Source organism: Colletotrichum higginsianum, chromosome 1 (genome assembly GCF_001672515.1).
Source record: "Colletotrichum higginsianum IMI 349063 chromosome 1, whole genome shotgun sequence".
Taxonomy (NCBI): Eukaryota; Fungi; Ascomycota; class Sordariomycetes; order Glomerellales; family Glomerellaceae; genus Colletotrichum; species Colletotrichum higginsianum.
In genome coordinates, this window is record NC_030954.1 from 4,277,610 (window position 1) to 4,298,397 (window position 20,788).

Here is a 20,788-nt window from a genome sequence, read left to right on the forward strand (position 1 = left end):
GATCTTGGGCTTGAACGCCGAACGCGGGGTCAAACCAACCATTCTCTGGCGCGTGGCCGAGGAGCTTCTCTTCAAGCGATTCATGACAGGCGGAAATGCGACGGTGCCGACGTGAGGGCCAGTCTCGAGCATAGAACTACACCCCAACGTCGTCGCACAGTATGTGAGCCATGCAATGGGCGCATGCATTGTTTGTCTTTCCTGCTCTAGAACAACGGAGACACGTCCAACTTTGGGTAGCTGATCGTTGTTCATGGTTGATGGCTCTCGAGCCGGACGTGCTGAAACAGGGTATGAACCGAAGTCCCGAACGTTCGCCCCCCGTTGAATCGTCACAAAAGCTACTGCAACCAGATGCGATGTCTGTATCTGACTCGCCGGTGACCTCTTTGAAGGCCGCTATTTTATGCCCGTCTTTGGTTTGCCCTGGAGGCGAAGCAGCTAAGCACAGGTCGGCTTTGGATCCCATTATACTTGGGGGACGGCATGCACCTACCTGACTACTATACAGGTGGTATTCTCTCTCGTTCGCAACGCAGCATTCCATTATCATTGTAATTCTCTACATTCATCTACGACACACGCAAGTGGACAGAAAGATGTTGGATTCACAAACATCCGACAGAGAGGACGGCAAGTTCACCGTCACCGAAGAACATGACTTACAAATATTGAGAAACGAGTCTCCAGAGGCTGGACTGAGAGATCAGCCTCAGGCCCTGAAGGTGAACATCATTGCCCCGACATGTGTAACGGGGTACAAGCTCCTTTTTGCTATGGCCGCCTTGAATCTCAGCGCCATCCTGATCAACCTCGACAGCTCCATTCTCTCTACGGTATGTGCACCTGTACCTGTACCTGTACCTGTGACTACTTCATGTCCGCACCTGCATGACCCAAAGGAATTCTCACTGACGACGATGTATCTCTAGGCAACTCCCACCATTACCGACGAGTTCCATTCCGTGAAGGACATTGGCTGGTATGTCAGCTCGTATCAGCTAACAGTGTAAGCATTACACAAACAGTCCCGTCGCCAAACTCACCATAGTAGAGAGCTGACCTAGCTTAGCTCGGCCCTCCAACCACTGACGGGAAAGCTCTTCACCTACTTTAGTAACAAGGTGAGAGCTTTCCAAATCGCCACGCACGGGGGGGCGAGGCTAACCAGATGAAGTGGACGTACATTATCTTCCTCGTCCTGTTCGAGGTCGGCTCCCTAATCTGTGGACTGGCGACGTCGTCGCCCATGTTCATTGCCGGTCGAGCGATTGCCGGCGCCGGCGGAGCCGGCCTCTTCAACGGATCGATGATCATCGTCTACGCAATGGTCGAAGCACAGAAACGTCCCGTCATGATGGGGATCATGATCGGCATCTCCCAGATCGGGCTGATAGCAGGCCCGCTCATCGGAGGGGCGTTGACGCAGTACAGCACCTGGCGCTGGTGTAAGCCAACCAAATTCCCATCTCCCGCCTACCAAAAAGCCATGCAGTTGACCACGGAACATCGCAGGTTTCTTCATCAATTTGCCCATCGGCGGCATTGCTTGCATCCTTCTAGCGCTGGTGTACATCCCAGAGCAGATGCCGAAGCCCAAGGTCGCCGCAGTGCTCACGGATCGTAACATCTTGCAAAAGTTCGACGTCGTCGGCTCGGCCATCCTCATCGGCAGCGTCGTCCAGCTTCTTCTTGCGTTGCACTATGGTGGTGGCGAATATCCCTGGAACAGCGCCACCGTCATCGGACTCTTGTCCGGGTTCGCCGCGGCGACGATACTCTTTGTTGTATGGGAGTACCGAGCCGGAGAGAACGCCACGATACCGCTCAAGATGCTCACGAACAGAGTCGTGGCCTCCGCGTCGATGGTGAACATTTTCCTCTTTGGAGTTACATACATCGCGACATATTTCATCCCCATCTTCTTCCAAAGTATTCTTGGAGACAGCCCGATGGAGAGCGGCATTCACATGCTGCCGAGTATGTTTAGCTCCATCTTTTTTACCGTGATCTCGGGCATGATGGGTAAGGCACGCATTATCCCGAGTGCATAAGCTAATAGCCGTAGCTCTGTTTTAAATGCTTCCGTGGTACTGATGCTTGTGACTTTGCAGTTACGAGGCTCGGATATTATTTGCCATTCGCTGTGTTTGCTGCCATCCTTCTCACCGTAGGCTCTGGTTTAATGTCAACTTGGTCTCCCACAACAAGGGCGGGGGAGTGGATTGGCTACCAGATACTCTATGGATCTGGACGAGGTTTGGGGATGCAAATGGTGAGTTTTCCTCTGCATTAAACCCCTGTTCATGACAAATCACAAGCACTCACAAGTTGAAACAGTCAATTGTTGCTATTCAAACCGCCATCCCGCCGACACAGGTTGCAGTTGCGTTGACGGTTCTTGTTTTCTTCCAGGGACTGGCCGTCGCCGTACTCATCAGCATCGGAAACACTGTCTTTGACAGTACCGTTGTGGGCCAGATCGCGGCCCTTGCCCCTGACGTCAACCCCAGGGCCATTATTGCCGCCGGCGCTACGGCATACAGGAGTAAGGTGTCTGCGGAGGACCTACCGAACGTCGTGAAAGCCTGGGCTACTGGCTTCCAACGGACCATGTACATCGCAACGGGACTGTCGGCGGGAATGTTTCTGTTCTCGTGGGGCTTAGGTTTCCATAGCGTGAAGAAGAAGGAAGACTCTACGGCGGCTCAGGGGTCCAACGGGGCTGACAAGACGTGACAGCTTCTCCTTGCCTTGGCCAAGCTGGCTTACGCTGGGGGTTTTTGGCGCCTAGTAAAGTCGTCGGACGAGGAACGCTGGAACCACAGCATTTCACAGAATTCTTAGAGAGCCCATAGAGGCGTTTATCGTATGCAACTGGATAACAGAAGTGTTCTGGTAGACACTCGTGGCATATGTAGTCCGACATACGCGTAGGCTACACTTATCAATCTTGGAAGTAATATCCACTGGCTCTAGCACACTGTATAGACGCCTTCGTCTTCAACTACAAGTATCCGGACCCCTTTAAACTCTGCCGCGCCAGCATCGAGCTGCTGATTGCGAATTGAATCTGTGACAAGACGAGCAAATATATAGGCAGGATGCGACTCGCCCCATGAGAGCCTTTCCAAGTCGAACACCTCCCGGTATGCTCTTCCTACTCCACGTATAAGATCCGGCACTCTCGTCAGATTTTCTCGCAGAATGCCGCTATGCAACTGCCTGTAGAGACCGCCCCTGTTTTGCAAATCTGCAGCAACATGACGGTACCTTGTATCACTTCCACCGTCACCCGTCTGATGATCGACCAAATAGAGCACCTCAAGTCCTTTTTGGAAACAGGACGCCAGACAGGCGACCTCACCAATGCACAAGCGCATAGTCATCTCATCCACGTCGATGGCGATACGAAGTGCCTGATACACTGTCAGGGCCATCTCCGCGCTCCAACAGGCCTCCAGTACCTCAGTGATGCTGCTGACTGAGGAATTTACTTGCTCCGAAGACGTCGACCGGGCACCGATCGGCCGATCGCTACCCCAAAAGCGCAGGAATATCACATCCCGGTCGTTATCATATTCAAACTTGCGTCCACGACCAGGGAGATACACCGTGTTGACCTTGTTCGTCCTTAGGGCCGACGACGAGAATGCTTCCCTGCAGGTCAAGTGTAGAGCCCGGCGTTGCCGGTAAACGCTGGGATCCTGCACATGTTGTACGGGGCGCGGTTCTGGGCCCGCGAGTTGATCATCGCCAGTGGTGACTTCCAGAGAGTCCAGGAAAACGCTGTTCTTGTACCTTTTCCAACGCACGCTTTGGCTTTGGTGACTGGCGGAGCTCGCCTCTCCAAAGGCTCGCTCGCTGCGGTCGTTCCCGCGCCGCGATGGGAAGCAGACGTCAAATACGTGGATGGATGGGCTGGATACAGTCTCCTCCCAGATATTGAGGCGGAGTTCGACAGGGAGGTTGGAAAATAAAGAAAAAGCTGCTAAAGTTGCCATATCGATACCTATTCGAATGAACGATTCCGACGAATGAAGAGTCAGGCACGGACGCGATGGATAGGCTTCTTCAAAACCGTGTGTCTCTATCAACTCAGCCAAGTCAAACGAATGATCGGATTCTTTCGTTGGAAGACAGAGGGAGACTCGAAACCCTGGAATCCGCGCCATGGGTCACGCCTCTGACAGCATTGGTGACTGACTGCTGGGGTATTGTGTTCGGACCCGAGCCCGTCCCCGCAAGTCGACTCACGGAGATTTTTGTTCCGAGACCCATAATTACACGGCTCCGACCTTGGGGCTTCTGCTGTGGGTGGTTGCCGAGCTCCGTCGCAGAAGCATCAGCAGTTCATTCATCGGACATGACCAAAAGAGTTTGAAGATTTGGTTTTTGTTGTTACGGGCCGATATGAGCCTAATTCTTGTAAAGTTTTGCCTGTCTTGTGACCTTCGGCGGTTTCGCTGCCCGAACGTCGGGGGTTTTTGACCTTTGTCTTGACGGTTAAGGATGTGTATTGACAGTGTATTGTGGGCTATCCCTGCGGTCTTAGCTTAAGCTCGCAATTAGCATTTCCTCGATTGCCTATGTCTATATCGGGCCGAGCACCTACGAGCACCGTGTGCGGATAGTGAAAGACTGTATAGACTATTTGTATGTAAAACCGGGGTTCAGACTTGTCATTTAAGATAACTTTATTAACTTTCTAGAGGTTGATACACTAGAACAACCTAACCTATCAATCTCCTTAACGGCACGCAGCGCCAGCAAGTTGCTTGTAAGGCAATGAGCAAAAGGGATACCCTACTTTCACGCACGCATCCACTGGTGTTCAGTTTGTCAAAACATAGAAGCTCTAATTCTTAGAAAACTAAATCACTTAGTCAACCCAGGTTAGATCCCAGTTGATTGAGGAAGTCCTCTTGAGGATGATGGCAAAAGTGTAAAATCAAGGATGAGTATGCTGATGCTCCCCTCCTCACGCAGCCGTTGGGTTGGACCTTAGCTACGAACGGGAAAATCGCGAAATCAAGCGGATCGATCGTATCATCCTTTGTTCTCACTGGCTTCTATAGCCGAAGTCACCCCATTCCAAGGAATGTTATTATACCACTCTAGAGGCTATAGTCGTTATGCCTTAAAAGGGAAAAGAGAAAGCTACACCATACAGATAGAAACCTGAGTAAAAAACAATACAGCCATCTCTGGTATCCTATCTAGCCCGCTCATATCTCACCCGGACTTGAGGGAGCACCCACAGAGCCTGAAACTTGCGGTCTTTATCCCAGTCAAAACTGCCCTCATTGACCAAGTGCCACTTGTATTCCCAAACAAGACGAGCCAGCAAAAGCTTCAGTTCCACATAAGCCAGGTTTATACCCAAGCAAACACGAGGGCCCAGTGAGAACGGTTGTGAGGCTTCCTTGAGATCGTTGCAGAACAGAGGATCATAATACTTGTGAGAAGGCGGCAACCACCTCTCGGGGTGGAAGGCTTCCGGGTCAAAGAAATACTCGTGACGGCGTGTGATGCTCCAGCCACTCGTAGAAACGACGGTCTGATAGATTGCGTTAGCTATACAAGAACAACAAATGAATGCAGTGTCGCTTTGTGAAGACGGGGACTTGGTTCGACATACCCCTTTGGGTACGAATTTTCCGTCAACTTCGGCACCCGGACTTTCGCGAGGCAAACCAAACGTGATGGGAGGCATGATTCTCATGGTCTCCTCGATGCATGCCGCCAGATAAGACAGCTGCTGAACCGCGGTGCCGCTCATCTCGGAAGAGTCGGTGAATCTTTCGCATACTTCTTCACGCAGGCGCCTCATCTTCTCGGGATTTTTCGCGAGGTAATATGATGCAGCAACGGCTGTTACGGCTGATGTGTCGAAGCCTGCAGCGATCATGACGCCCGCCTGGTTCCCGAGCCAAGCCTCAGATGCAACTTGCGAGAAGTTGTCGGGTTTCTCCTTCAGGAGAAAGCTGAAAAGGTCTCTTTTGTCGTCGTGCAATGGCCGAGAAAGCCTTTTGCGAGTCATTGCGCTCTGGTACCTGAAGAAGCTGATGAACTGACCGATCGAGCTCCACGGCGCGACAAACGGGAGAGCCAACAAGAGGATCGGCAGACGCGGTGCGATTTGAACGATGCTCATGAAATAGATGGCGCCGTGTATGGTTTCAATCCAAGGGTGAGGCTTGCCTACCAAAGGAAAAGAGTCAGTTGCGGAGGTCTAAAGCACACAAAGATTTTCAGAATTGGGCGACCCGAACCTGTGCCAAGTGCTCCGAATGGCTCGCCCAGGGCAAGCTCTCCAATTGTGTCAAACACAAAGCCCTGCAAAAACTGTATCGTAGAGTAAGTTTTGAGGCTGTGATTTAGTTGGCCACGGTCTTACCTTATTGAGGGAGACGCCATTCTTGTCAAAACCGCCTTGAGTTTCGATTTGATGAGTCAAGAGACCCAGGTTCGTCTTGAGGATTGGCTCCTGAGCCTGAAGCTCCTTGGAGCTAAATCCATAAGCCATGAGCCTCTTGGTTTCTCGGTGCTTGGCTGGATCTCTCTCCATTACTATCGTGCTGTAATCACTAGGGCCGGCATAAAATGATGATTTGAGGAACACATGCCCCGTCTTGGACGGGTAACCGTAGATATCTGGCATCACTTCATTTAGCCTCAAGTATGCAGCTGGAAGGAGACGCGTCGACGACCTTGAAGGCTTCGGACAGTGTTGAAGCTAAGTTCATTGGGGGCCACACGAACGACGTCTCCTTGAAATTGGTTGTCAGCCAAGGAAGTTTGCTGTACAACGGATTGACTTACCGTAAATCTGATGGAGACGATGTATATGATTGTGGTAACTTCCAGTAAGCCTATGGGGGAGAATTGCATCAATGAAACGTCATGGAGTTCTTTTCGAGAAACGTACCAGTTGTAGACGTGGGAAACCTCAGACACGGCGGCAAACTTGGGTCCTGGGAAACGTGCCAATGGGTGGAAATACAGGAGATACACTGATCGGTAAACATTGTAGATTACCACCTTGGATCTCTGTTAGTTATGCCAACACCTCAGGTTTCGGATAAGAACAGCTTGCAACCCGCGAACCGATATCATAAGCCGGTCAAAAAAAAAAGAAGAAAAAAAGGAACTCACAGTTACCGCCGCCAACTTCCATATAACCTCCACGTCCCACAACTCTGTGATGATTGCCATGTTTCCTTGCTAGTTCTGTAATTAAAGCTAACAAAAGCTTTGTGTAGCGTACTGATTCAGCCTTTACAAATCAAGGTCGCTCGCTCACTATGCTGTGCAGGCTGCTAAGAGAGGAGGAATCTGGCAGCCTGGACGAAACTGAACCAATCCACAAGCAAGTAAGAAGTTGCCAGAGGACTTCCGGCCATCGGTCAACGGGAAATCCGGCGTACGACGCTCAGAGGTGCAGAATTTCATTCGGTAATTTCAGCTGCAGTACCCTACTCGATTCGGTCTGTTCGGACATTTGGGTTCGGTGAGGCCCGTGATGCCGATTCAGCTGAATCAGGTCACGGCAAGCCGGGGATGTTCTAGAAGCTCACACGATCCGGCACCGAAAGCGTGATAGAGTTTCTAGGGTCTCTAATTCTAACTGACTTTCTTGTTTTAGTTGTTGCTGCTGTTGTTGTTGTTGTTGTTGCTGTTGCTGAGGGTATTGTTGTTTAAGAATCGGTTCCTTGGAATAACATTCATGTAAAACCTTGCATTACCTACCTACCCTTTGTTACTCACAATAGGAAGCAAGCATTACTTTTATACCCCATCGCCTCGTCTTGTCCTCAGTGGCCTAATTCTCCGATTGCTGCCAGCACCTCGGGAAATCAATTTCCATCAGGTGAACCACAATGAAGCAAATTGATCCACCCTTCACTTCCTCACGGCAAGCCAGAAATCAGCCTGCGGGACAAGAGCCTGTTGCCATTGTGGGTTCTGCCTGCCGATTTCCAGGAGGCGCGAGCAGCCCCTCCAAGCTATGGGACTTGTTAAGACAACCACGGGATGTCCTTCGAACGATACCTGAAGATCGCTTCAACCCCGAGGGCTTCTATCACCCCGACGGCACGCACCATGGCACCAGCAACGTTACCCAATCATACCTGCTTGAGGAAGACCCGCGCGTCTTTGATTCGGGCTTCTTCAACATAAAGCCAGTGGAAGCTCACGCCACTGACCCTCAGCACCGCATCCTTCTCGAAACTGTTTACGAGGCCCTGGAGTCCGCGGGCCTGCCCATGGAGGGTATGGCTGGCTCGCAAACGGCTGTTTACGTCGGCCAGATGTGGTGCGACTACAACGACCATCTGCAGCGGGACATGGACAGCCTGCCCACCTATGCCGGTGTAGGAACCGCGCGTAGCATCCTGTCGAACCGCATATCTCACTTCTTCGACTGGCATGGTCCGTCGGCCACCATTGATACGGCATGCTCATCTAGTTTGGTGGCCGTTTACAACGCCGTTATGACATTGCGGAATGGAGACGCTCCGGTAGCCGTCGTCGCTGGGGCCAACATCATCCTGACGCCGGAGCCGTACATCGGCGAGAGCAAGCTCAAGATGCTCTCCCCCGATAGCCGGTCGCGCATGTGGGACGAAGACGCCAAGGGATACGCGCGTGGCGACGGCGTGGCCGCGTTGGTCTTGAAGCCCTTGTCGGCTGCCGTGGCCGATGGCGACCACATTGAGAGCGTCATTCGTGAGTGTCTCGTCAACCAAGACGGCCGAACAGCAGAAGGAATTACCGTCCCAAGCTCGGAGGCACAGGCCGAGTTGATTCGGAGAACGTATGCGAAGTCAGGGCTGGATGCCACGAACGTGGACGACCGTTGCCAGTACTTTGAAGCTCATGGAACTGGTACTGGTGCGGGCGACCCGAGGGTAAGTCAGAGTACTCTAAAGACTGCGCCCGGGTCTGCTGACAAGTTGATTTAGGAAGCCAGAGCTATTGCGACGGCGTTCTTTGGACCGAATCATCGGAGCGATGACCCCTCTGACAAGCTGTACGTTGGCTCTATCAAAACCGTCATCGGTCATACGGAGGGCACAGCTGGTATAGCAGGCATCCTCAAGGCGTCTCTGGCTGTTCAACATGGCGAAATCCCGCCCAACCTTCTCTTTGACAAGTTGAGCCCCGCCGTTGCTCCGTTCTATACCAACCTCGAGATCGCGACAGAGGTTAAGAGCTGGCCGCTGCTTGCACCAGGTGCTCCTCGCCGAGCAAGCATCAACAGCTTCGGTTTTGGAGGCACCAACGCCCACGTGATCCTTGAGAGTTTCAACAAGATCACGGCGCACGACAGCAACCACCTCGATAACGGCGGCGATCCCAGTGGCCACTGGCTGTCTCCGTTTGTGTTTTCCGCCTCCTCGGAAAAGTCGCTGAGGGCTATGATCCAACAGTACATTGCCTACCTCGAGGACAACCCGAACACAAACGTTCGCGACTTGTCATTCACCCTCTCGAGACGCTCTGTCCTGGCTTGTCGAGTTGCCTTTCCTGCCCAGTCGGTTGGTGACCTAGTGGCAAAGTTGGCTGAGTGGTTGAAGAAGGCTAAAGCCAGCCCAGACGGGCTACATAGCACGCGCTACTCTGGCGGCGCCGCGGGCCAAAGCCGCATCTTGGGCGTCTTCACGGGTCAAGGAGCCCAATGGGCGGCCATGGGAAAAGAACTCATCACCAGCTTCTCCCGCGTCCGTTCTGTCCTTCTGGAGATGGATCGGTCTTTGGCAACTTTACCACACAACGATCGGCCACAGTGGTCCATTGTCGATGAACTTGAAGCCGACCAGGGCCGATCTCGTGTTCATCTGGCCGCTTTCTCGCAGCCACTTTGTACCGCCGTTCAGGTTGTTCTGGTGGACCTGCTGCGAGACGCAGGCATTCGGTTCAAGGCCGTCGTGGGTCATTCTTCCGGAGAGATCGGTGCGGCATACGCCGCCGGCTTCATCACGGCGGCCAGCGCCATCAGAATTGCATACTACCGCGGACGAGCCACCGCGCTGGCCGGGAACAACAGGCCGCAAAAGGGGGCGATGATGGCCATCGGCACGACGCTTGAAGATGCCGAGGAGTTTTGCAACGTCGACACTCTGAAGGGACGCATCTGGATCGCCGCAGTCAACTCGCCGTCGAGCATCACCCTTTCCGGCGACGCCGACGCCATGGAGGAAGCCCGTCTGATTCTCGAAGACGAGGGCAAGTTCGCCAGGCTCCTCAAGGTGGACAAAGCCTACCACTCGGAGCACATGCGTCCTTGTGTAGAGCCCTACCTGCAGGCCATGACGGACTGCGATGTCAGACCGACGCCGGACGCCGATGACTCCTGCGCCTGGCTCTCCAGCGTGCGCGCCGATTCCAGGATGCAGTCGCGGGATCCGGACCTGGCAGGGCAATATTGGTGCGACAACATGGCCCTCCCGGTTCTGTTTGCCAACGCTATGCAGAACGCGTGGGAGCAGCAAGGCCCTTTCGATGCCGTGGTCGAAGTCGGGGCCCATCCGGCCCTCAAAGGGCCTTGCTTGGAGACACTGCAGGGACTAGACGAGACAGCATCCTCTCTCCCCTACACCAGCCTGCTATACCGGAACCAGAACGACGTCGGGTCTTTCACCAAAGGCCTCGGGGTGCTCTGGCAAAACCTCAGATCCGGATCCGTCGACCTCGAGGGTCTCGATCGCCGCATTTCTCCGGGTTCCTCGTCTCCTCGACTCTTGAAGGGCCTCCCATCTTATGCTTGGGACCACGATCGCGTTTATTGGCACGAGTCACGGCTGAGTCGAGCGTACCGCACGCGCCCAGTCCGGCCTCACCCGCTCCTTGGAACGCTCAAATCAGACGGTGTGGCTAAGGAGCTGCGATGGCGTAACCTGCTGCGAGTCTCCGAGGTTCCTTGGATCAAGGGCCATACTCTCCAAGGACAAGTTGTGTTCCCGGCGGCTGGCTATATCGTCACCGCAATGGAGGCAGCTCTGACTCTGGCCGGAAGTCGATCTCCTTGCCTCCTTGCAGTCAGCAAGGTGGTGATCAGTCGGGCGCTTACGCTTGAGGACGACGTCGAAGTCGAGACCCTGGTTTCGCTGTCCAACATCACCACCGAGGCTTCTGATGTTGTGACTGCGGACTTTGAGTTCCACGCATTGCTTCGCCGAGACGCTTCAGATCTTACTCTCCTCGCCACGGCTTCTGTTGAGTTGACGCTGGGGTCTGCTACAGACTCCGTGGAGTACACCGCCGCATCTTTGCCCTCCAGAGAGCTTGGTGGTGAGCAGCCGAATCTGCTCGAAGTCGACACAGACGACTTTTACGACTTCTTGGAAGAGGTTGGGTATGGATACACTGGACCGTTCCGGGCTCTCAACAAGATGCAACGAAAGCTGGACTACGGCACTGGATGCCTGGACGTGCCGCAGGAGAGCTGGGATGGTTCCGCTGTCCTTTTGCACCCGGCCTTCCTCGACGCATCGTTCCAAGCCATCTTTCTTGCCATGGGCTGGCCTCGAGACGCGGGTCTAGTTGAGGTCTTCGTCCCTACCGAGTTCCAGAGCATCAAGGTCGACGTGCCCAGCTGGAGAGCGGCGATGGTCCAAACTACTTCGGCCTCCCCGTTGAGGTTTGACTCCAGACTCCGTCATACTCCAGAGTCGATCACGGGAGACGTCGAGGTTTTCGCCGCCGCCAACAACGCCACCCTCATTCAGGTTGAGAACATCAAAGTCGTGCCGTTCTCGCCCGAGGGTGCCGCATCCAACAGGCAGCTGTACTCCAAGACTGTCTACTGGCCAGTAACAGTCGACGGAGTCACGGCATCTGGCAGCCGCCTGCCTACAGACCAGGAGCTGGAGATGGCCTGGGATTTGGAACGGGTGGCCATCTATTTCCTCCGTACCATCGAAGAGGAGTTTTCCGATCCTGTTTCACGGAACAGTATTGCGCTTCATCATCAATACTTCTTCGACTTCAGCAACGACATCTTGTCACGCGTTGCCGGAAGCACCATGCCGTATGCTAAGAAGGAATGGATCCACGACACTTGGAACGATGTTGTGGACATCTTCCATCGGTACGTTTACCACCAGTAGACTTGAATGATTAATCTGGTTCAACACAGGCTAACTTGATTTTCCCCTCTCTTAGGTATCCGGACAGTCTTGACCTCCAGCTGATGCAGAAGGTCGGCATCAACATGGCTGCGTCCATCCGGGGCGAAACCAACCTGGTCGAGATCTTGTTCAAAGACGACTTCATGGACAGGTTCTACGCTGGAGCCCTGGGCCTTGACCTCACCATGGACTGGCTCGGCCGCATTGCCGTCCAGCTATCGCGACGTTACCCCCACATGAAGATGCTCGAGTTGGGCGCCGGCACAGGAGGCGCCACCAAGAGCGTCTTCAAGCACATTGGCGACCAGTTCTCCTCGTACACCTTTACAGACATCTCGGCCGGCTTCTTCCCCACAGCGATGAACGTCTTCAAGTCCCCCAAGATGGTCTTCAAGGTACTCGACGCCGAGAGGGACGTCGTCGAGCAAGGATTCGAGGAAGGGGGTTACGACCTTCTCATCGCGTCCAATATCCTGCACGCAACCGCCAAGCTCGACGACACTCTTCGCAACGCACGACGGCTCCTCAAGCCCGGAGGATACCTCCTGATTGCCGAAGTGACTTGCGCCGACGTGGTCCGAGTCCGATTCCCTTTCTCCGCTCTGCCCGGCTGGTGGCGTGGCCATGACGACGGGCGGCCGCTCACTGCGACCATCGATACCACCGAATGGCATCAAAGACTCGTCAGGACGGGTTTCTCAGGAATCGACGCCGTTACTCCCGAGTTCGAGCCCCTGGCCTGGCCATCGTTGATCGTCTTGTCTCAGGCCGTCGATGACCGCGTCTCGTTCCTGCGCCAGCCTCTGTACCATCAACCGTCGACGCTTGCTCCTTCAGCCGAGGCAGACAACGAGGAGAGCCAACAGCAACAACTCGTTCTTGTCGGAGGCCAGACCATGCAATCATGCAGCCTCCTGGGGCAGGTTAGCCGTATCCTAGCACCGTGGTTCGCTGGCACGGGGATCATCCGGATCCGCTGCCTTGAGGATCTGAACAAGTCAGATGTGCTTGGGCCAAGATGCGTCGTCATCAACCTTGCCGACCTCGACAAACCTGCTCTAGAGGACCTCACGGAAGCGTCCTTGGCCGGTCTCAAGAAGCTCCTTGAGCGTCCGCATTGTCTACTGTGGGTTACCAGTGGCTGCCGGGAGCAGTCTCCGAAGATGAACATGAGTGTCGGCTTGGGCCGCGTGCTCATCCACGAAATGCCTGGACTCCGGCTACAGTTCCTGGACATGGACGACCCTTTCAGCGCCGGAGCGCCCCGGTTCGTCGCCGAGAGCTTCCTTCGTTGGAAGGCGCTCGCGCAGTACGAGTCTGAAGACACCCCCCTATTGTGGGCGCGCGAGTACGAGTTGGTCCTGGAAGACGACGTGCTCAAGGTTCCTCGCATCGCGTACGACGACCAGATGAACCTGAGATACAACGCTTCGAGAAAGGTAGTCACACAGAACACTGACGTCAAGGACGTTTCTGTCTACTTTTGTCGTTCCGGATCTTCCTGGAGGTTCGTCCAGTCACCAGAAGCCCGGCCTAGCTCTTTCAGCCGCCGAGCAAACGCTAGTGACCCGCTCGATGTCTTCTTCTCTTCAGCCGTCCCGTGCTACGGCGGGCTGTACGCCGCTATCGCGGAAAACCCGAAAACTCACGTTCCGCATGTCACCTTGTCGAAGGTTAACGGCTCGATTCTTACGGAAAGCGACTTGACAGCGGAACTTCCCGTCGACGCTCGAAAAGAAGACTGGGGGGTTTACTTGTCGTCGTTGGTTGTCGACCTCCAAGCCGCCAGTATTGTTGATGCCATCCCTCAGCGCTCTTCCGTCCTTCTCCATGAGCCAAGCCCCAGCCTGGTCCAGTCGATCCTACCAAGGGCCTTGGAAAAGAACATCGTCGTCACCTGTTCTTCCTCTCCCGCGAGAAATCCAGCTTCATCGACAAGCTGTGCTTGGGTCCTGATAGAAGCAAATACGCCCGTTAGGGTGGTACGATCCCAGCTGCCGTCAGATTTGGACGTCTTTGTCGATTGTCTTCCCGGAACCCGAAACTCTAACTTGCCGGAATCTCTTCGAAACGCTCTTCCCAGAACTTGTTGGCAACTGAACCTTCGCGAAGCCATTTATCGCAAGCCTGCACATTCATCCGCCCCAGCCGCGGTACTCTCGGCTGCTGTCAAAGGCATCAACTCCAAACTCGCCGAAAGGGCTGACGTCCAGACAAAGACTCCCCAAGAGCTCGACCTTTCTCAAGACCTAGAAAATGGGCTCTCGCTGGTCATCGACTGGCGATCTGGCTCAACTTCGGTGGTGCCTGCGATGGTGCCTCCGCTGGATGCCTACGTTTCTTTCAAGCCAGACCGCACCTACGTTCTCTTTGGACTGACGAGTGATCTTGGTCAATCGCTTTGTGACTGGATGGCTGCTCGTGGTGCTCGTCATATTGTCATGACAAGTCGTAACCCGAATGTCGATGCCGTATGGCTTTCGGCCAAGGTGAAAGCGGGAGTTTCGATCAGGGTCTTTGCCAAGTAAGAACTTCCCCCCAATGTTTTTTCAACGAACTACCGTTCAGAGACTCTCTCCAACTTCATGCTCCGTAACAGAACTATAAACAACTAACTATGGCCCTCTAGTGACATCACCGATGAGGGGGCGCTCCGTGATGTGGTCGATGACATCCGGAAAACGATGCCCCCGATTGCCGGCATTGCCAACGGCGCCATGGTTCTTCGCGACAAGCTTTTCCTCGACATGCCTCTGGAAAACATGACGCAGACGCTCCACACCAAGATGAAGGGCAGCATATACCTCGATTCGATATTCGGTGACCAGTCCGAGTTTGACCTGGACTTCTTCGTCTTCTTCTCCTCCATTGCCGCCGTGACCGGCAACCGGGCCCAATCCAACTACAGCGCTGCCAACATGTTCATGACTGCTCTGGCCAACAACAGGAGAGCCCGGGGGCTCCCTGCCTCGGTCATGCACATTGGCGCCATCATGGGCGTCGGCTACATGGCTCGGAACCTGAACCGCGCCATTCTGGACAACCTTTGGAGCGCCGGCGCGACGTGGATCTCGGAGAAGGACTTCCACAACTGCTTCGGAGAGGCGGTGCTCGCCAGTCGCCCTGGCAATGGTCTCAATGACGACCCCGAGTTCATTGTCGGACTGCGCCAGCTGGTTCAGGGACGCGATAGCAGCGACAAGGTCCTCGTCATGGACGATCCGCGATTCAGCCACCTGGTCACCAGAGACGTCTCCCAGGAAGATGATTCCGCTGGGGAGATGGGAGGGAGAAAGTCCACCTCGATCAAGCACCTTCTCAAGACTTCCAAGACTCCAAAGTCGGTGGAAAGGATCGTCCGCGGTAAGGCCTTTCCTAGAGTCATGTTTTTTGATTCGGCAGAGATTTCTAATGAGGATGTTACAGAGGGCTTCATTGCCAAGCTGATTTCTACCCTGCAGCTGGATGCCCAGATGCCCGAGTCTGAGATCCTCGCTTCAAGGGCGGATGAGCTCGGGGTTGACTCCCTGGTGTCCGTCGACTTCCGCAGGTGGTTTTCTGGGGAGATGTCTGTGGAAATGCCTGTCCTCAAGCTACTAGGCGGCAGCACCGTATCAGAGCTCATCGCTTTCTCGTTGGAGAAGCTCCCTCCTGCGTCCACGCCCGATCTCGGCTCAGGGGATGACGAGGAAGAAATCGAGGAGAAGCCGGAGCCAAAGACTGAACCCCCGCGCCAGATGTCCAAAGCCGCAGCACCTCCCAAAGTACCTGCTGCGGCCGGGGCCAGAGTGTCGAGGGAAACGCCTTCGATGATTCCAGTCCTTGAGATGCTCGGCGTCCAGACCGAGATCGAGACAGGCGGACAATCTTTGCCAGCTTCCGCCTCCTCGGGTTTTACGTCTTCCTATCTCGATGACCGCTTCTCTGACAGCGAAGGCGAGGGTGTTGTCTCGCTGCCAAGCTCCGCCGGGTCATTGTTCTCCGAGCCAGCCAGCCCAACAAAAGCCGACCTTGATCAAGTTGCCAATACGGTTCCTATGTCGGCCGGCCAATCTCGCTTCTGGTTTCTGATGCATTACGTCGTGGACAAATCAGCCTTCAACATCACCTTCTGGGCCCGACTGAGAGGAAACATCCGAGTTGACCAACTCGCCAGGGCGGTCGACATCGTCGCCAACGCGCATGAGTCGCTGCGTACCTCATTCGGTATGTCACAGGACGGGAAGCCAATCCAGATGATCCTGAACAAGTCTCGTTTGAGGCTGGAGCACAGCAAGATCCGGGAGGAGGCAGAAGCGAAAGAGCTCTTCAACGACCTCAAGGCGTACGAATACGACCTCGAGGGCGGCGAACTTGTGCGGTTCAACCTCCTGACACTCTCTGACCAGGTTCACTATCTGGTCATCGGCTATCACCATATTGCTCTCGACGGTATCAGCCTGGAGGTTCTTCTCAGCGACGTTGAAAAGGTCTACTCCGGTGGAGCTCCGCCATCGCCTGTCCAGTACTCCGAGTACAGCGCGAGACAAAACAGGGAGCTCCAGACGTCTGGTTTCTCCGAAGAGAAGAGATACTGGGCCGCCGAGCTTTCCAATCCGGCCCCGTCTGTTCTCCCGCTTCTTCCTTCTGCCAAGGTGACACAGCGGCGGCCGCTGGAGCAATACTCACACGAGCACGCTCAGGGACGCATCAGCCTGGCCGTCACCAGGGCAGTCCAAGCCGCTTGTCGACGCACCAAGACGAACATGTTCCACTTTCTGCTCGCCACGTACGCCGTCCTTCTGAACCGCTACTTGCAAGTCCAAGATTTCTGCATTGGCATGGCAGATGCCGGGCGAGAAATGGGCGCCTTTGCCCACAGCATCGGCATGTACCTGAACTTGCTGCCGCTGCGGTTCGCCATTGATGACCGACAAGCCTTTGCCGACGTACTCACGCACGCCAGACGCAAGGCGCAAGCGGCTGCGGCTCATGGACGCCTGCCCTTCGATCTGATCCTCCAGGCAGCGGGCGTTGAGCGCTCCGAGACGCACAACCCCTTGTTCCAGGCTTTCCTCAACTACCGGCCCGGCGTGAGCGAAAGGCGCGAGTTCTGCGGCTGTGAGGGCCAGGGCGAGGACTGGGTCAGCGGCGCAACATCGTACGACGTCATGCTCGATGTGATCGAGAACCCAGAGGGCGAGACGACGCTCCGCTTTGATGTCCAGGGATCTCTCTACTCCAAAGACGATGCGCAGACTCTGATGGACAGCTACCTGGCCCTCCTCGAAGCGTTTGCCAACAACACAAGCTTGCCAGTCGACGAGCCCTCCCTTTGCTCAGCCAACGAGATTCAACGAGCTTTGGCGCTGGGTAGAGGCCCGGAACACGTTTCCGAGTGGCCCGAGACGGTCCTACATCGCATCGATAGGATCGCCGCGCAACAGCCGAACTCCGTCGCCATCAGCAATGGCTTTGGGTCCACCGCTACCTACGGCGCCATGCAGAGATGTATCCAAACCATCGCCCAGACCATCCTCGGCAACACCCAGGGTCGAAGTGCTGGTCTCATCGGGGTCTTCTGCGAGCCATCCATCGATGCCATCTGCAGCTTGTTGGCCGCCATGCGGGTCGGGTTCGCCTACGTTCCTCTCGATCCAACTCTGCCCTCGGAACGGCTCGCCGCTCTGGTTGAGAGTGCTCGTCCTCTTCTGATCCTGGCTCACGACGAAACCATTGACCGGGCCAAAGAGCCCAGCTCTTTTGTAGGCCACATACCTCTCATCAACGTTTCGCGCCAGCGTTACCTCCCTCGAGACCCTGTTCCCATCTCTGCCAGGTCGCAGGACACCATGGCGGTCCACTTCACGAGCGGGACCACGGGCACTCCCAAGGGCGTGGTTCTCTGCCACGACACGGTCGTCAACGTGGTCGAGGCATGCGCCGACATTTACCGAACGGCGTCCAACGTCGTGCTCCAGCAAACGGCTCTCAACTTCGACATGGCCCTCTGGCAGGTTCTGGTGACGCTCTGCTCCGGCGGCAAGCTGATTGTGGTTCCGCAAGACAAGAGGCTGGACATGACGACCGTCACCCGGCTCATTCGTCAGGAGGAAGTCACCCTCACCATCGCCACTCCGTCCGAATACTCGGCCTGGCTTTCACACGGCGCCGAGGACCTCCGGCGGAACAGACAGTGGCAGATTGCCGTTATCGGAGGGGAGCAGTACTCGGCTCAAGTGGACAACGGCCTCAGAACTTTGCAACTGCCACACCTGCGGCTGATGAACTTCTATGGACCCTCGGAAGTGAGCTTCGTCTCGCATTACATGGAGGTCTTTCCTGGGATGGTCTCCGGGGACGGGGCAGTCCCCGTCGGGTCCCCGCTGCACAATTACGCCGCTTACGTCCTGGACTCGAGCCAAAGACCCGTGCCTATTGGCATGACTGGCGAGGTCTACATCGCCGGCGCCGGCATCTGCAAGGGCTACCTGGGCAACCCATCCTTGACCGGCCAGAAGTTCGTTAGCGACCCGTTCGTGCGTTCCGACCTCGCCAAGTCTCGCGGCTGGACTCGCATGTACCGCACAGGCGACAAGGCCAGGATCAACCAGGACGGGACGCTCTCCATTCTCGGACGCATCGACGGCGACGCCCAGCTCAAGATCAGAGGCGTGCGAATGGAGCTGGAAGAGATCGAGCGGGCCCTTCTGAAGCAGTCCGACGGCCTGCTTGAGCAGGTTGTCGTGTCACCTCGGGGGGAGGGCGAGAACCAGTACCTCGTGGCGCATGCACTACTGAGCGCCAGAGAGCACGATGGTGGAAGACACAACTGGCATGACAACGAAGCTGTCCACCACCAGCGACTCAACGCTGTCTTGAAGAACCTCACCGGTCTTCCGAGAGTCATGCGACCGGCTACCATCGTCCCAGTTACCGACCTGCCGCTGACAGTCCACAAGAAGATTGACCGGCGAGCTGTGGCGGCTCTGCCAGTCAGGGAACTTCGAAATCAGCAAAACTTGACCGCCAACAGGCCATCGGAAGCACCATTGAACGATACAGAACAAGAGATGCTGCGTATTTGGAGCCGGGTTCTCGGCCGGGGTCCTATTGAAGTCTCGGGGCCTGCTTCTCAAGTGGACTTTTTCAACCTCGGCGGCACCTCGCTTCAGCTTGTCGGCGTCCAAGCCGCGATCCGGGGTCACTTCCAAGTTTCTGTTCCGGTGCTTGACCTCTTCAAGAAGAGCAGCCTGGCGGCGATGGCGCAGCTCGCTGCCCCCGGCACCGAGTCGACAACCCCCGACGACGACGAGGCAGATATAATCGACTGGGATGCCGAAACCCGTTTACCAGACCCGCCATCATCTACCGTCACCTCCTGGCAGCGTCCCAGTACCGCACATCGACGACTACCACACGTTGTGGCGTTGACTGGCGCAACAGGGTTTGTCGGCCAAGCCATCCTGCGCTCTCTGCTCGCCACGCCTTCCACCCAGACGATCCACTGCCTTGCAGTTCGCGACCCATCGCGGCTCGGGGCGCTCAGGGGCAACCCCAAGATTGTGATCCACGAGGGTGACCTTCGACACCCCTCCCTTTCCCTCGACGCTCAGACGAGGGACCAGCTGGCGCAGTCCATCGACCTGATCATCCACAACGGCGCCGACGTCTCCTTCTTGAAGCCGTACGCAGCCCTGCGCGCCCCCAACGTCTCGAGCACCAAGTTCCTGGCAACCCAGCTGGCGGCGCCCCGGCAGATCCCAATCACCTACATCTCGTCGGCCGTCGTCGGCCGTCTCGCGCCGGAGCTGGACGTCTTCGCGCCGGTCCCCATGTCTCACCGCCCGCCCCCGCCCGGGTACCGCGACGCGTACGGCGCCTCGAAATGGGCCAGCGAGGTCGTGCTGGAGAACGCCCGCCGCGACCTCGGCGTGCCGGTGACGATCCGCCGGCTCTCGAGCGTGACGGGGCCCGGCATCCCCGGCTCGGACGTCATGGGCAACCTCGTGGCGTTTTCCGAGAAGCTCGCGGCCGTGCCGGTCACGCGCAAGTGGGAGGGCGTGTTGGACTTCGTGTCGGTCGAGCACGTCGCCCAGTCGGTGGTCGCCGACGCCATGCGAGCCCACCGCGCCGAGGAGGTGCGGTATCGCCACGACTGCTCGGATGAAGTGCTGCCCCTGGACGGCGATGGTGTCAGCAGGTTTGTCAGCCGGAGGCTGAAGGGACAGCCCGTCGCGGTCGTTTCCATGCTTGATTGGGTTCGGATGGCCAGAGGTGCTGGCATGAGCAACTTGGTCGCAACGTTTCTGGAGCAAGCAGAGAAGGAGCCTGGTTTTACAAAGTTTCAAAGACTTTTGAGGACTGGTTAGACATTGGTTTTTTCTTTCTTTCTTTTCCTTCTATTGCAGTTATTGGGGACTCGGGAACATTTCGCCTTTAGACATAGATAGGTCCAATGGTTGCATATAGATTCGTTTCCAATATACTTGAGAGTTGCCAGTAGTTCTGTCGGAACAACCTTAGCCCTCAACTATCGTTGCTCCCGATCCAACTTGGTAGATCATTGCATCAATCGTTAACCTTAGTATAAGCGTTAGGTGAATCCCTGAAATCGTAACCTATGCTATCGAGCCTCAGAGCCTCAGTGTGAAGAACACCCCTCGTTCAAT

The 20,788-nt window shown here is 55.7% G+C and overlaps 4 protein-coding genes across 4 annotated transcripts; 2 read left to right on the forward strand and 2 right to left on the reverse strand.

Annotated features, from left to right (window-relative positions):
* Positions 1-599: 599 nt before the first annotated feature.
* CH63R_01268 (MFS multidrug transporter) lies at positions 600-2,739 on the forward strand (the record flags this gene model as incomplete). The annotated part of the gene is made up of 7 exons (XM_018296243.1): positions 600-836; positions 933-986; positions 1,068-1,124; positions 1,172-1,448; positions 1,516-2,025; positions 2,115-2,275; positions 2,341-2,739. 7 exons carry the CDS (start codon positions 600-602, stop codon positions 2,737-2,739), a joined length of 1,695 nt encoding a protein of 564 aa, XP_018164605.1.
* A 236-nt stretch (positions 2,740-2,975) lies between these two features.
* CH63R_01269 (Multicopper oxidase) lies at positions 2,976-4,004 on the reverse strand (the record flags this gene model as incomplete). The annotated part of the gene is made up of 1 exon (XM_018296244.1): positions 2,976-4,004. The coding sequence occupies one exon, from the start codon at positions 4,002-4,004 to the stop codon at positions 2,976-2,978; it is 1,029 nt and encodes a 342-aa protein (XP_018164606.1).
* Positions 4,005-5,215: 1,211 nt separating this feature from the next.
* On the reverse strand, positions 5,216-7,218 carry CH63R_01270 (Cytochrome P40 monooxygenase; the record flags this gene model as incomplete). Its single annotated transcript, XM_018296245.1, has 6 exons — positions 5,216-5,560; positions 5,642-6,204; positions 6,276-6,348; positions 6,401-6,634; positions 6,826-7,053; positions 7,159-7,218. The coding sequence occupies 6 exons, from the start codon at positions 7,216-7,218 to the stop codon at positions 5,216-5,218; spliced, it is 1,503 nt and encodes a 500-aa protein (XP_018164607.1).
* Positions 7,219-7,883: 665 nt separating this feature from the next.
* Positions 7,884-20,488, forward strand: CH63R_01271 (PKS-NRPS hybrid; the record flags this gene model as incomplete). The annotated part of the gene is made up of 4 exons (XM_018296246.1): positions 7,884-8,915; positions 8,970-12,097; positions 12,172-14,661; positions 14,767-20,488. The coding sequence occupies 4 exons, from the start codon at positions 7,884-7,886 to the stop codon at positions 20,486-20,488; spliced, it is 12,372 nt and encodes a 4,123-aa protein (XP_018164608.1).
* Positions 20,489-20,788: the final 300 nt, after the last annotated feature.